We start from the raw sequence: 14367 nt of genomic DNA on the forward strand, positions 1-14367 counted from the left end.
GCACTCCGTGAGGGACCCCCGTGTAGGCCCTGGCGCCCAGGGCTGGGGAGGAACCCATGTCCGGCTGTCACGGTGGCAGGTAATGACTGTGAGACCTTCTGGGACAAGGACCAGCTGACCGACAGCTGCTACCAGTTTAACTTCCAGTCCACGCTGTCGTGGAGGGAGGCCTGGGCCAGCTGTGAGCAGCAAGGGGCGGATCTGCTGAGCATCACCGAGATCCACGAGCAGACCTACATCAATGGTGAGGCGGTGGGCAGCCTGGGGCGGGCTGGCTGACTGGGGTCTGACCCACCTGGGACAGGGCAGGATGCCAGGACCCTGAGACCTGCTCCTACCTCTGGAGAACCCGGAGCCCTTCTCTCTCTCTGTCTCTCTCTCTCTCTCTCTCTCTCTCTCTCTCTCTCTCTCTCTTCTTTTTGTTAATTGTTTGCCAGAGGATATCTTTCCACTGATTTTTAGGGAGAGTGGAAGAGAGAGGGAAAGACAGAGAGAAACATTGATGTGAGAGAAACACATCGATTGGTTGCCTCCTGCACGAGCCCAGACCAGAGCTTGGTCCAGAGAGGAGCCTGAAACTGAGGTACATGCCTTTGTTGACTGGAATCGAACCCAGGACCCTTTGGTCCGCAGGCCAATGCTCTATCCACTGAGCCAAACCGGCTAGGGCATCCCTTTCTGCCTGCGGGGGTAAGGGTGGTGGGGGGAGGGTAGCGTAGGAGGGCCGAGGATGGGCGACCTGCTTCTCATTGTCACCGTCTTGCTGTCAGGGCTCCTCACTGGCTATAGTTCCACACTGTGGATTGGCCTTAATGATCTGGACACCAGTGGAGGCTGGCAGTGGTCGGACAACTCACCCCTCAAGTACCTCAACTGGGAGAGTGGTGAGGCATGGGGTTTGGGGTACAGGGTGGCCTGGGGACCCCGCAGGCACTGTCTCCTATTTATTCCTCAGAGTGGGGCTGGGAGGGGGCAGATTTCCCCCACTCCCTGGAAGGGCCCCACTGGCCCATGCAATGCGTTTGTGTGAATTAGGAATGAATGCTCAGGGCATAGGGCCTGGGCAGTGGACTGGATTTCAGCCCCCTCTACCCAGTGCACCAGCAGCCTGGCCAGGGATGCTGTGTGGGGCTGGTACCAGTTGCTGAGTAGAACTCAGGACACGTGGGCCCAGGTGAGAAAGCAGTGAGGCCCTGCGGTGCCCGGTTAGGGAGGGCTGAGTGCAATGCTGGGCATCTGCAGCTGGCTCATGCTTCCGAGGGAGCAGGAGGTTCGGGGGAGGGCTCCAGGGGCAGGGGTGTGAGTCTCTCTCCTGGGGTGCTGGCACCCTGCCCTCCCCACAGATCAGCCGGACAACCCAAGCGAGGAGAACTGTGGAGTCATCCGCACGGAGTCCTCCGGAGGCTGGCAGAACCGCGACTGCAGCATCGCGCTGCCCTACGTGTGCAAGAAGAAGCTCAACGCCCCAGCCCAGCCCGAGCCTCCCGGTGAGACTTGGTCCCAGTGCAGGTGGGGGTGGGAAGTGGGGGTGGGGCTCATCATGGCCACAGCCACAGCCGGCCCAGTCTCAAAGCACAAGGTGACTCCCTGTTCTTTTTCAAATATATTTTCATTGATTTCAGAGAGGAAGGGAGAGGGAGAGAGAGAAACATCAGTGACGAGAGAGAATCATTGATTGGCTGCCTCCTGCACGCCCCACACTGGGGATCGAGTCCGCAATCCGGGCATGTGCCCTTGACTGGAATCGAACCTGGGACCCTTCAGTCTGCAGGCCGACGCACTATCCACTGAGCCAAACCAGCTAGGGCCTCCTGTTCTTATTTAACGGTTTAGCTAAAGTCGGAACAAATTGGAAAGTGCCATTAATTCATTCATCCGGGGATTTGTTAAGAATTGTGTTCCATGCTGGCATTACTCATCTGGTCCTTGTGGAGGTCACAGTCTGTTGGAGGTGACAGACATCTCATCGCACAACTGAATATCCTGAGCCATGTGCTGTTCTAAAAACACGTGCAATGATGTCGGAGGAGAAGAAATGCCTAGACAAGGAATGAAGCTTCTGAAAGTTGAGGAGGGTTTCAGGGACGGCACATTGGACAGGGGCCTTGCAAGTTGAGTGTCAGCTTAAAGAGCCGTAAAGAGGCGTGAGGGAAGGGCATTCTTGGGAGAGGGAAGCGCATGGGCAGAGGTGTGGAAGCATGGAAGTACGCGGAAGTTTTAAGGTTGGGGAGTGGTCTGGTTGGAGTATAACTACTGACAGCAGGGTCCTGAGCCCAGCAGCGTAGCTCGTCACCGGGGAGCTCGTCGTGAAGGCGGAGTCTCGGGCCCTGCCCCAGATTAACTCAACCAGGACCTGCATTTCACAAGACCCGTACCTGCGAGTCATGCGCATGTACAGTTTGGGCAGCACTGGCCCAGAGAGCGTGGTGGAGAGAACGGTTCAGAAAGGCAGGTTGCAGCCAGTCCGTCCCTGAAGGGTCTTGGCTGTTGGGCGAAGTTTGGGTGGGGCCAGGTAGGCAGTGGGAGCCTTTGCAGGCTTCTAAGCCAGGGAGTGTCTTGCTGACATATGTGATTCATAGAGCTCGCTCCAGGGGCTGCAAGGAGGAGCTCCCAAGGGCGCGCGCATGTTCATAGGTGGCGGGAGGCATTTGTCAGCGGAGGTTGGAGGGACTCCTGCAGGAATCCAGTGACCCTGGGAATGGCGAAGAGGGAATTTTTCCAGGCAAAATACAGCAAAAACCAGAAAAAAACAAAACCCCACAAACTCACCAAAAGTAAAGAACTTACAGAGTGAAAGTTCTGCTTCTGACCATTAAAAGGTTGCCCAAGACTGACTGATTCGGGGCTGTCAGCTCCGGCTTTCTCGCTTCACCTCCTGGGGGTCAGAGCAAAGGCGTACAACCTGGGCGCCCCACCTCTAGCTGGAGGGGGCCTGGAGCAGGCACCAATTCCAGGTCCTCCAGAAGCTCCTCTTTGAAGGAAGGAGGACCCCTGTGGGCAGGCCGAGCCCCTCTGTGGTCCCCCTAGATCTGGCCTCTCACCAAATTCTCTGTCCCCTGGGTGTCCCTGGGGTGGCCCCTGTGGCGAGCCATCTCACAAACCTGCAGATATGTCTATGGCAGGGGTGGGCAAACTTTTTGACTCGAGGGCCACAATGGGTTCTTAAACTGGACCGGAGGGCCGGAACAAAAGCATGGATGGAGTGTTTGTGTGAACTAATATAAATTCAAAGTAAACATCATTACATAAAAGGGTACGGTCTTTTTTTTCAATAGTTTTATTTATTTCAAACGGTCCGGATCTGGCCCGCGGGCCGTAGTTTGCCCATGGCTGGTCTATGGCTTTGGCCTTCCTCTTTCACCCCAGCCCACTTCTCTCTGCCTGAGGCATTTTTCTAGGCAGTTTATCTTCTGCCTTCCCAGTCTCATCACTCAAAGCATGTCAGGCAACGTCGTGCCCCTGAAGCATCCACATTTCCTGAGCTCCCTTCCTCCTACACCCCAAAGCAGGCGTCTGGGGTCTGAACACCCACTAACCGCTGGTTCTGTCTGGGGCAGCAGCCTTGGGTCTTTGCTCCGTGGCCAACAGAGATGATTGACAGGTCCCTAACCCGGAGCGATCCGCTCTGGCTCGCAGCCCTGCCACTTTGCTGGGTCTCCAGGAAATGGGATGGCTGGACCCTGGAGCGGCTCCCAGAATGAAGTGCATCCCAGAATCCCAGCTTTGGGCGGTGCTTCGAGTGGGCACATGCTTTCCTGCCCAGCCAGGCAGAATCCTGCCCAAGCCTGATATTGCAGGTGGTTTGGTAAAATCTTATTTTCTTTTGCCAAAGTCCAAGCCAGGGCTTGTTTGTCTCAGCTGCCCTTGGACACCATTCCCCAGAGGGTGAACCTGAAATGCAAGGAGGTGGGGGCGAGGAAGGGGCCAGTTAGTCTGTCAGCTCTGGGGAGTAGGGAGAGGAGTGGGGGGATTAGCAGGTGGAGAAGTTCCAGCCAGGGACGCCGGCCAGTCAGCGGGTGACTTCACCTGCCGCCCACCTGGCCCCATTTCCTTAGTCCCTTCATCCTGGACCACCAGGGACAGCACGGAGCTCAGTAGACGTTATCTGGGATAGTGACATTGGTTTCGTTCACTGAGCAGGGTGGACAAGAGCTACGTTTGAACCTTGTAGCAGGAAACTCCACTTACAGGAGAGGAAACAGGCTCCCGGGGCTGGACTGTCCTGAACCCCTGCCCACCTCTCTCTCAGAGCCCTGGTTTGAGGGGCCGTCCTGTCTTGAGTGGAATCCGCCACCACCTCCCGGGGCTCTGCCTCTGGGCCTCCAGCGGCCCTGGAGGATTTTATCTCTTCATCAGCATTCAGCATTCAGCATTCAGACCTGTCCTGGCGGGAAGGGCTGATGTGAGATAGATTTGGGGAGGCAGTGAGGTTGGGGCCATGCCCAGTGGGTCAGTGCCGAGGCTGGGCGGCTTGATTGCTGAGCAGCGGCCTTGTGGGTCTCTGCAGATGTGTGGGCCAACGTGAAGGTGGAGTGTGAGCCCAGCTGGCAGCCCTTCCAGGGCCACTGCTACCGCCTGCAAGCCGAGAAGCGCAGCTGGCAGGAGTCCAAGAAGGCGTGCCTGCGGGGCGGAGGCGACCTGCTCAGCATCCACAGCATGGCCGAGCTGGAGTTCATCACCAAGCAGATCAAGCAAGGTGAGGGGCTGCTCGCCCACCGCCAGCCTGGGGTGGAGGACGGGGCCTCCCGATGCCCATCGGTCCTGCCCAGGAGGCTCAGGGACGGCCCCTTCCTCCCCTGCTGGTGGCTGAGGCTGACCTCTCATGTCCTCTCTCTCCTCCCGCCGGCTGCACCCCCAGAGGTGGAGGAGCTGTGGATTGGCCTCAACGATTTGAAACTGCAGATGAATTTTGAGTGGTCCGATGGGAGCATTGTGAGCTTCACCCATTGGCACCCCTTTGAGCCTAACAACTTCCGGGACAGCCTGGAGGACTGTGTCACCATTTGGGGGCCGGTGAGAACCCCTTCTCCCTATCACAGGGCCCCAAATACACACCAACCTTCTGGTGCTACCCCAGCCCTATTGGTACCTGCCTGGCACCCCACCCCATGGCCTCGCAGAAGCCCCATCTTCCCCACCAACCCTTCCACATGGGAGATCGCCAGTGTTTGACCCCCTTCTCCTTCCCCCAACTAGCTGGGTCACTTTGGGCAAGTTTAACCTCTGTGTACCTCGGTTTCCTCATCCATCAATGGAACACTGATGGTGCCAACCTCAGGGGGTCATTGGGAGGGTGAAAGGAGTTAATTCTCATGAAACCTTAGGCTGCCACTGTTCTCGCCGGCAGGTGGCATCAGAGGCCACGTTACGTGGACATGCTCCACAGGCCAGGGTGCTCTGTGCAGGGTCCTATCCCCTCATGAACGTAGAGGTGATGACTGTTTGCCGTGGCTTTGCCTCAGAGGCGGATGGGCAGATGGAGGAATTGATGCAAGGCTTCAAGCAGAGATAAGAGACCCTTTAAAAAGGGACAATGCCATAGAGACTACCTACTCCAGAGACAGATAGGACACTCTCTGGTGAGATACCACAAACCACTGCTTTTCAGAGAGAGTTGGAAGGGAGGAAGGGAGGGGAGGGAGGGAGAGAGAGAAAAAACAACATCGATGTGAGAGAGACACATCAACTGGTTGCCTCCTGAACACATATCAACCAAGGGTGGGAGCGAACCCAAAACCCAAATATGTGTCCTTGACCGGGAATTGAACCCGAGGTCCTTCAGTATGTGGGCCGTCGCTCTAACCATTGAGCACCACTGGCCAGGACTAGAGGGTGCTGTTTTAAAATTTATAAACGTGCCCCGCTGGTGTTGCTCCGTCGTTGAGCATTGACCTATGAACCAGGAGGTCACGGTTCGATTCCTGGTCAGGGCACATGCCCAGGTTGCGGGTTTGATTCCCAGTGGGGGTCTTGCAGGAGGCAGCCGATCAGTGAGTCTCATCTTTGATGTTTATATCTCTCCCTCTCCCTTCCACTCTGAAATCAATAAAAATATATTTTTAAAGTTTATAAACAATTATCTGTTGAGAGTCTACTACATGCCGGGCATTCCCCTGGGGGCTGGGACACACAGCACCTCTGCCCTCGGGATGGAGCTAAAGGCAGACGCACAGCCCGGGGGGAGGCTGAGGACTGAATTCCTGTTCAGTGCCATCACCTGAGGTCCGGGTCTGGGCGCACAGTCTGCTCAGCCTGGCTCTGCAGGTACTGGCTGGACACCTTGCAGAACTGGGAATCTCACCGGTCTGTCCTGCCATCCATTCCACCAACAGTCTCAGCCGTGCTTATGAAATGGGCTATAAATAGTCTCAAGGGCGCCTCTTCACACTTAGACAGTGCTTGTCAATGTTGTAAGGCAGTTGCACATCAACTCTGTCTGCTCTCATCTGCCCCGTGAGGCTTATCCAACTAATCCTGCTTTCCCCGTTTTATAGCCTGGAACACAGAGAGGTCGAGCTTCTTGCTCAGAATCACACAGCAAGCAGAGGCAGGGCCGGGTCTAACTGGTTTGTGAAGGGTTCGGGAGATTTGGGGGAGGAGGGCTGAGACTCCCTCTCATCCTGTGTCCCCAGGAAGGTCGCTGGAATGACAGTCCCTGTAACCAATCCTTGCCGTCCATCTGCAAGAAAGCGGGCCAGCTGAGCCAGGAGACCACCGAGGAGGACCACGGCTGCCGGAAGGTGAGGGTGCTTCTGGATCTGGGTCCTGGTGGCCAGCAGAGGGGCTCCTGGGAGAAGGGGGGGCGGGAATCTTGCAGCCTCTCGCTGTGTCCGTCCTTCCTGGGCACACCCTGCTTCCTGCTCACCAGGAGGAGTGGTGTTGGTTGGGGCGGGGCTGTGGGGGGAAGCAGAGCTCCCCACCCACACTCCTGAACCTCTTCTCCAGGAGGAAGCCACCTCCCAGAACAGGAGGTGGTGGCAGTAGGCACCCCTAGTCTGACCAGTCTTTTTATTTATTTATTTTTTTACGTTCAGTTTTGGTCCATGTTTCTTCTTCTTTTTTTTTTTAATGTTTATTGATTCTAGAGAGAGAGGAAAGGAGACGGATAGAGAGATAGAAACATGGGCGAGAGAGAAACATCCACCGGGTGCCTCCTGCACACTCCCTATTGGGGATCGAGCCAACAACCTGGGCATGTGCCCTGACTGGGAATTAAAACAGTGGCCTCCTGGTTCATAGGTCGAACTTCAACCACTGAGCCACACCGGCTGGGCATGGCCAGTCTTCCCCTGAGTGGAGGCTGCCGGGGTGAGCCCGTGTCCTCTGAGCACCTTGTCTTTGCTGGCACGCGTCACGCCATCTGACATAGTGGGTGCCTGTCTGTCTGTCCCCTCTGGAGGAATGAGGACACGGTGGGGTCTCCCTCCTCGTGCTCCAAGCCCCAGGGGCTACCCGATGTTCAGGGTGGGAGGGGAATAAGTGAGTGGGAGTGAGTGTAAGAATGAGGGTGAGAGTGGGTGATCCACCCGTCTCCCTCCTCCAGCCCCCAGCCCCCCTCCGGCCCCAGCCGAGCAGGGGTGTGAGTGGTGTAGGTGTTTGTGGGGAGGTTGCTCGGAAAGGACACTTGGTGGTGTTTTGGCCCCGACATCCCCATCTGCTAAGGCCACGGTCCTACCAGCCCTTTGCCAGTGTGGTTTTTTGTTTTCCTTTGGATTAAGCCCCGTCACCACACCACACCTGCACCCACACTCTGCCCCAGGGGGGAACAGGAAACACCCACAGGCACGACCTCCAGTGGGGAGGCGGGAGAGAACGGACAGGCCTGGCTGAAGAGTCTGGGGGACCAGCATGGTCGGGGAATGGTCTAGGGGCTCTGGCCTGGCCTGGGTGAGGTGGAGGTGGGCGGAAGAAGAATTACTACTAACGGCCCTGCACCAGGGCTGGCCTAGAATGTATGTGTTGGGCTGATTAGCCATGGTTAACACTCCGAGAGAGCCAGGGGTCTTAGCCCAGCCCTTCTGGGCATATGGGATTGTCTCCTCCTCCCCCGCCCCCCCCCACCTCCCCCATACATACACATGCGCACAGTGAGCACACGCTCACCCACACACACCAGGCTCTCTTCTGCCCTGCCTCTTGCCCAGAGGGCCGCATCTCTCTCCCAACCTCGAGCCCACCCCCAGGCTTCCCACTTCAAGGCCTGCTGGCGGCAAGGGCCCTGGCAGGCATCTGGAGTCACCGTAGCAGGAGCAGGGCTATGGTGAGGACAGGCCAGCCTCTGTGGAGTGGGTTCAAGTCCGGGCTTTACCTTGTAGTGTCTGTATAAAATCAAGTCACTTAATTTCTCTGGGCCTCAGTTCCTCATCTGAAAGGCAGGAGCAGAGAGCCCCTCAGGCTGGCTCAAGGGGAGAGGGGTCTGTGGGATGCGGGGACCAGGTGGGCATCGACTCAGGAGCCGTGGCCTTTCTCCCATCGCTCTGCGACCCCTCGCTGAGGGTCTGTCTCCCCTCCCACCCCCAGGCCAGTCACAGCCGCCACGTCCTCCCGCTTTTCCAGGCCCTGGAGGATCACCCCGCCCCCTCCATGTCCTGGCTGCTCTCCCAGCTTTTTGGCTCTGGTTTCTCAGCCAACTGGCCATTTTCCCACTGCTTCTCTTGGTTTACATGTTCGAGAGGAGTCTGATGGGCCACTTATCTTTCTGTGCCAGGCCACAGGCGGGCCATGGGCTGCCTCTGATCAGCCATCCTTGGGCCCTGCTTCCTCCCCTGGTCGGGCAGTTGTGGGTAATGGTGGAAGGAGGAGTGTGGAGTGACAGGCACAGAATACAGCGCAGGAAGGGCCGTCTCTGCTGTCAGACAGGTCCCTCTGTCCTGTGCCCCGGCCCACAGCACATCCCGTGATGCCGCTGGCATCCCCTGCCCCAGGATTTATGGGTGAGAGAGGAGTGTCCTCCCCACAGACACCCCTCTTTTGCCCACTCTCTCGAGCCAGGGTTGGAAGTGGCACAGCCCATCCTGCTACTGGCTGGGAGAGGACCAAGTGACCTACAGTGAGGCCCGGCGCCTGTGCACTGACCAGGGCGCTCAGCTGGTCACCATCACCAACAGGTACAGGAGGGGGTGGGTGCCCAGACCAGCCTGCACCTATGTCTTGGCCTCATCTGGCTCCTCCATCAAACAGGGTGGTGTCCTGTCATCCAGCACAGAAGGACCTGAGACCTTTGAGCCCCAACTGTCTCCAGGGCCTTTTTCTAATATTGTCACAAGGAGGACTCCTGATTATTCAGCAACTCCATTGTGGGGTGGGTCTGGGCAGGGGCACAAACAGGTATAAGTGTGGGCTGGATGCCCAAGAGAGGCCTTGGCTGTGTCTAATTTTCTCTACACTCTTCTCGGCCAGGCACAGAGGGCAGCTGGGTTGCTGTGTGTTAGCTGCAGGATCCCCTGGGGTCCCCACTTCCCTCACCGAGTGACTAATCGGACACAGCACCTTAGCTCCAGGAGCAGGGCATCTGCTTGGGGTCCAGGGAGTGGAGGGAGAGCCGAGGCCTGACCCCTTGACCAGCCCCTTTACCGCAGGTTCGAGCAGGCCTTCGTCAGCAGCCTCATCTACAATTGGGACGGCGAGTACTTCTGGACCGCCCTGCAGGACCTCAACAGCACCGGCTCCTTCCGCTGGCTCAGTGGGGATGAGGTCATGTACACCCACTGGAACCGGGACCAGCCTGGTGAGCCCCGCCTCCGCGGCACTCAGTCAGCCTCTTTCTCTGACTTCCGAGGGGGCCTGTCCTGCCAGGACCAAAACCGGGGTTCCCAGTGCACTGATCATTCACGCAGTGAGGGGAAGCCGCTAGGACAGGGGTGGGCAAACTTTTTGACTCGAGGGCCACAATGGGTTCTTAAACTGGACCGGAGGGCCGGAACAAAAGCATGGATGGAGTGTTTGTGTGAACTAATATAAATTCAAAGTAAACATCATTACATAAAAGGGTACGGTCTTTTTTTTTTTTTTTTTTTTTTAGTTTTATTCATTTCAAACGGGCTGGATCCGGCCCGCGGGCCGTAGTTTGCCCACGGCTGTTCTAGGAGAACAGGGTCTGCAGCCAAACCACCGTCTCAGACCCTGACTCTGCTGTTTATTAGCTGCACATCTTTTTTTTAAAATTTTTATTGATTTCAGAGAGGAAGGAAGAAGGAGAGAGAGATAGAAACATGAGAGAGAATCATGGATCAGCTGCCTCCTGCAAGTCCCCCACTGGGGATCGAGCCCACAACCTGGGCATGTGCCCTGACCGGAATCAAACCTGGGACCTTTCAGGTCACAGGCCAGCGCTCTACCCACTGAGCCAAACCGGCTAGGGCTATAAGCTGCACATCTTTGAGCCTCAGTTTCCTCACCTGGGAAGTGGAGATACGGGTGCTTTCCTCATGGGATTGATGTGAGGCTTAAATGATTCGTGTATGTAAAGCACTTAGACTAGTGAGCACAATATAAGTGCTTGCTAATATTATTACCACTTCACATGCATTATCTTCTCTAACCCTCTCAATAACCTGCTGAGGTAGATGGTGAAACAAGTTCAGAGAGGTTAAGCAACTTGCCTAAGAGCTCACAGGAGTAAACACAGAGTTAGGACTCTACCCCCATTCCCTTCCTCCTGGGCCCCAACCTCACAGACTGTATCCCTGCAGAGATGGCCACGCTGCTGATGGTGTCCCACAGGGATGAGGGAGAGGCGAGGCATGGCTCCTCCTCAGCATAAAGGTGTCCCTTCTCTCTCCTGCAGGGTACAGTCGCGGGGGCTGCGTGGCCCTGGCCACGGGCAGCGCCATGGGGCTGTGGGAGGTGAAGAACTGCACCATGTTCTGGGCTCGTTACATCTGCCGGCAGAGCCTGGGCACGCCGGTGACGCCTGAGCTGCCTGGGCCAGACCCCACACCCAGCCTTACTGGTTCCTGTCCCCAGGGCTGGGCCTCAGACCCCAAACTTCGGCACTGCTATAAGGTAGGTAGCCCTTAGGCATGAGGGGAGGGAGAGAAGGTAGAGCAAAGAGGCAGCTCACCTTGCGGGGAGGTGGGTTCCCCGTGGGACCCAGCCACGATCCATACGGTAGCTCCAAAAACACTTTTCCCCACATCGGACTACAGACAGACAGCATTTCTGGTAGAACTCTTGTCAGTGGGATCTGAGACCTGGCACATAGTCGGTGCTCAGTAAACGTTTAAGGGATTGATGAGACCATACAGATCATTGGTTTCAGAGGTTTCCAGAGTGGCCAGGCTAGAGAGCTTGACAAATAGAACATCGTCAGCTCTGGCTGGTGTTGCTCAGTGGCTAGTGTTGGCCCAAACACTGAAGGGTCGTGAGTTTGATTCCAGGTCAAGGGCACTTACCTGGGTTGCAGGTTTGATCCCTGGTCCCACTTGAGCCCATATAGGAGGCAACCAATCGATGTGTCTCTCTCATATCGATGTTTCTCTCTCTCTCTCTCTCTCTCTCTCTCTCTCTCCCTCTCTCCCTCTCTCCCCCCTCCCTTCATACCTCCCTCCCTCCCACTCTCTCTAAAAATCAGTGGGAAAAATATCCTCGGGGGAGGATTAACAAAAAAAAAATCCTATATAATAAAAGCCTAATATGCTAAATGTCCGGTCGTCTGGTCGGCCATTCAACCAATCAAAGCGCAATATGCTACTGATATGCTAAGACTTGCTATGACGTGCACTGACCACCAGGGGGCAGATGCTCTGACGAGTAGGTTAGTTTGCTGCTGGGGTCCGGCCGATTGGGACTGAGCAAGATGGGACAGACACACCCTGTAGCCCTCCCGTGGTCCCTCCCCAGCTGGCCAACCTCCCACATCCTTCCCCAGCCTGATTGTGCACTAGTGGGGTCCCTTGGCCTGGCCTGCACCCTCTCACAACCCAGGCTGAGGGACCCTCTCCCCCGCTGCCCCCGCCCTGTGTGCACGAATTTCATGCACCAGGCCTTTAGTTTTTTTAATAAAATAAAATCTTCAGGTTGTCTTTATAGAAATTGGGATTCACTAGGTAGGAATGGGCCTGATAGTTTGTATTTTTAAACCCCATGGTTTTGGGAGCCACTGATGTTGTCCATGATCTCTTATCTGAAGTCCAGGGAGGTGAAGGGACTTGCCCACAGCAAATTGTGGCTCTGCTGGGGTGAGAGCCCAGATCTCCCTTCTGGTTAGGGGGACTGGGCAGTGACGTTTTCCAGGAGCTGCCTTTTCAGCTCCCTCCTCTGGGGCTCATTCCCTGATGAGCAGGTTTGTCTAAACTAGCCTGGAACCCTGTCCAGTGAGGCCCCAGCCCCCTCCCCACTGCTGCCATGGGAGGGCAGGTGTCCCCTGGGGAGGTGGGACAGCTTGGACAGCTGAACTCTGCTCCTGCAGGTGTTCAGCTCAGAGCGGCTGCAGGACAAGAAGAGATGGGTCCAGGCCCAGGGCGCCTGCCAGGAGTTGGGGGCCCAGCTGCTGAGCCTGGCCAGCTATGAGGAGGAGCACTTTGTGGCCAACATGCTCAACAAGATCTTCGGGTACTGAGACTCGGGTGGTGGCCTGCGTGCATGTGTGTGTGACTCTGGTTTTGCAAGGCAGGGTGAAGGCTACTCCAGTGAGGCCTGTGTGAGGGCTCGCAGTGACCTGTGTATCTGCTACTAGTGCCAGGACCGTCTGTCCCCCTCAAGGGGCCCTGGTGTCCCTGGAATCGGAGGCCTGGTGTTGCCCACCAGTGTCTCAGTCCCAGCAACACCCGCCTCCCCAGACTCACAAACTTTTACACAAGTAACTGCCCTCCCTCACCCTCCTCCATTGCAAAACCTTGTTCAAGCTGATCCAAGTTGAGTGTTTTCCCCCCACCCTACACCATCCCATAGTAACACACACTCCTCAACAAAAAGCGTTTCCTGAAAATCAGGAGGAGAAAGGCTACAAAAGTGAGCATTTGCCCAGGGAGGTCCCTCCAGGCTCTCATCTCTGTCCTGTGGGCTCTGGCATCCTGTGACACACACAGCACCTGGAACCCCCTTAGCACCGGGAACAATCCTGAGGGGTCCAGGCTCCCTGAGGCCCAGGGCCGTTTCCTCGCAGCAAACGTCACAATTACATTATTTCACTAGTAATTATAATAGCTCATATTTATTGCTTCTCACCAGACACCAGATACTGTGCTAAACATTCACTCCTCCCAGCAACCCTGGGAAGTAGATACTATCATTGGCCCTGTGGGCTGATAGGTGGGGTTGGTCACCGAGCTGGTCCATGGGGGAACCAGGCCTAGAATCCAGGTTTACCTGGTTCCAGAGCCCCAGGTCTGTCCATCCACCCACTTCCTAAACTCCCTCCAGTGGAAACCTTCAGTCTTGTTGGCAGAGCAAACCCCACCCAAAGGGAAGCCAGGGAAGGGAGCCGGACCACCCACCACCCCATGAGCTGGGCGCGGGGTCCAGTGTCGGCCCCCTTTTCCCCTGGAGGGTGAAGCCTAGATGGAGAGGCCCCAGGCCCTGGGGACTAACCAGCCCAGAGCTGCCAGGGGCAGGGGGTTGATGGACACTTCTCTCTCTCCCTCCAATCTCTTCTGTCCCAACCCCGGGGCTGTGCCGAAGTGAATCTGAGCCCGAGATCCACGAGCAGCACTGGTTCTGGATCGGCCTGAACCGTCGGGACCCCAGTGGGGGCCAGAGCTGGCGCTGGAGCGATGGCCTTGGGGTAAGGGGGGTCGGGTCCTGATGGGGTGGGCGGGGCCTGGAGAGGGGCGAGATCTGTCAGCGGTAAGGTCTCTACCTTGGGCTGGAGGGAAGGTAAAGGAAAGGGTCAGCGGGGGCGTGCAGCCCGGGTTGGGGGTTTCCAGCTCAGTCCAGGTCTCTTGTTCGTCTGTTCCGGGGACCCTCTCCCACTCTGACCCCCGTCTTCAGTTCTCTTATCACAATTTTGACCGGAGCCGGCACGACGACGACGACATCCGGGGCTGTGCAGTGCTCGACCTGGCCTCCCTGCAGTGGGTGGCCTTGCAGTGCGACACGCAGCTGGACTGGATCTGCAAGATCCCGCGAGGTGGAGTGGGGTGGCTCTGGGGGCCTGGGCATGGGGCGCAGGGCGGCAGTAGGGGGATCCAAGGGAGGGTCGCCTTTTCCTGCAGCGTCTCTGTCCACGTTGTTCCCTGTAGGCTCGGAAGTGCGGGAGCCGGACGGCAGCCCTCAAGGTGAGGCCCCCCTGTGCACCCCCCGCCCCACCCCCCACCCCCGCCCCACCCCCCCAGAGCAGTCCAGAAAGGGGAAGGGTCATCACCTCCAGGGTAGGGCCTGGCTGGGACAGAATGAAGAGAGTTAGGGGTTCCAGCCAAGAGATAGGGC

General features: G+C 57.0%; 1 protein-coding gene across 1 annotated transcript in view; it reads left to right on the forward strand.

The window, feature by feature from the left end:
* MRC2 (mannose receptor C-type 2) overlaps positions 1–14367 on the forward strand; it is a 65692-nt gene that overhangs the window by 41337 nt on the left and 9988 nt on the right. Inside the window, exons 4-16 of the mRNA XM_081109963.1 lie at positions 80–244; positions 771–884; positions 1344–1487; positions 4508–4696; positions 4859–5013; positions 6633–6740; positions 8992–9107; positions 9579–9727; positions 10787–11004; positions 12410–12552; positions 13621–13723; positions 13930–14068; positions 14181–14216. Coding sequence (XP_080966089.1) covers positions 80–244; positions 771–884; positions 1344–1487; positions 4508–4696; positions 4859–5013; positions 6633–6740; positions 8992–9107; positions 9579–9727; positions 10787–11004; positions 12410–12552; positions 13621–13723; positions 13930–14068; positions 14181–14216 — 1779 coding nt within the window. The remainder of the gene's footprint in view (positions 1–79; positions 245–770; positions 885–1343; positions 1488–4507; positions 4697–4858; positions 5014–6632; positions 6741–8991; positions 9108–9578; positions 9728–10786; positions 11005–12409; positions 12553–13620; positions 13724–13929; positions 14069–14180; positions 14217–14367) is intronic.

This window comes from Myotis nattereri (assembly GCF_964212035.1).
Source record: "Myotis nattereri genome assembly, chromosome: 16".
In the NCBI taxonomy this organism is placed as follows: Eukaryota; Metazoa; Chordata; class Mammalia; order Chiroptera; family Vespertilionidae; genus Myotis; species Myotis nattereri.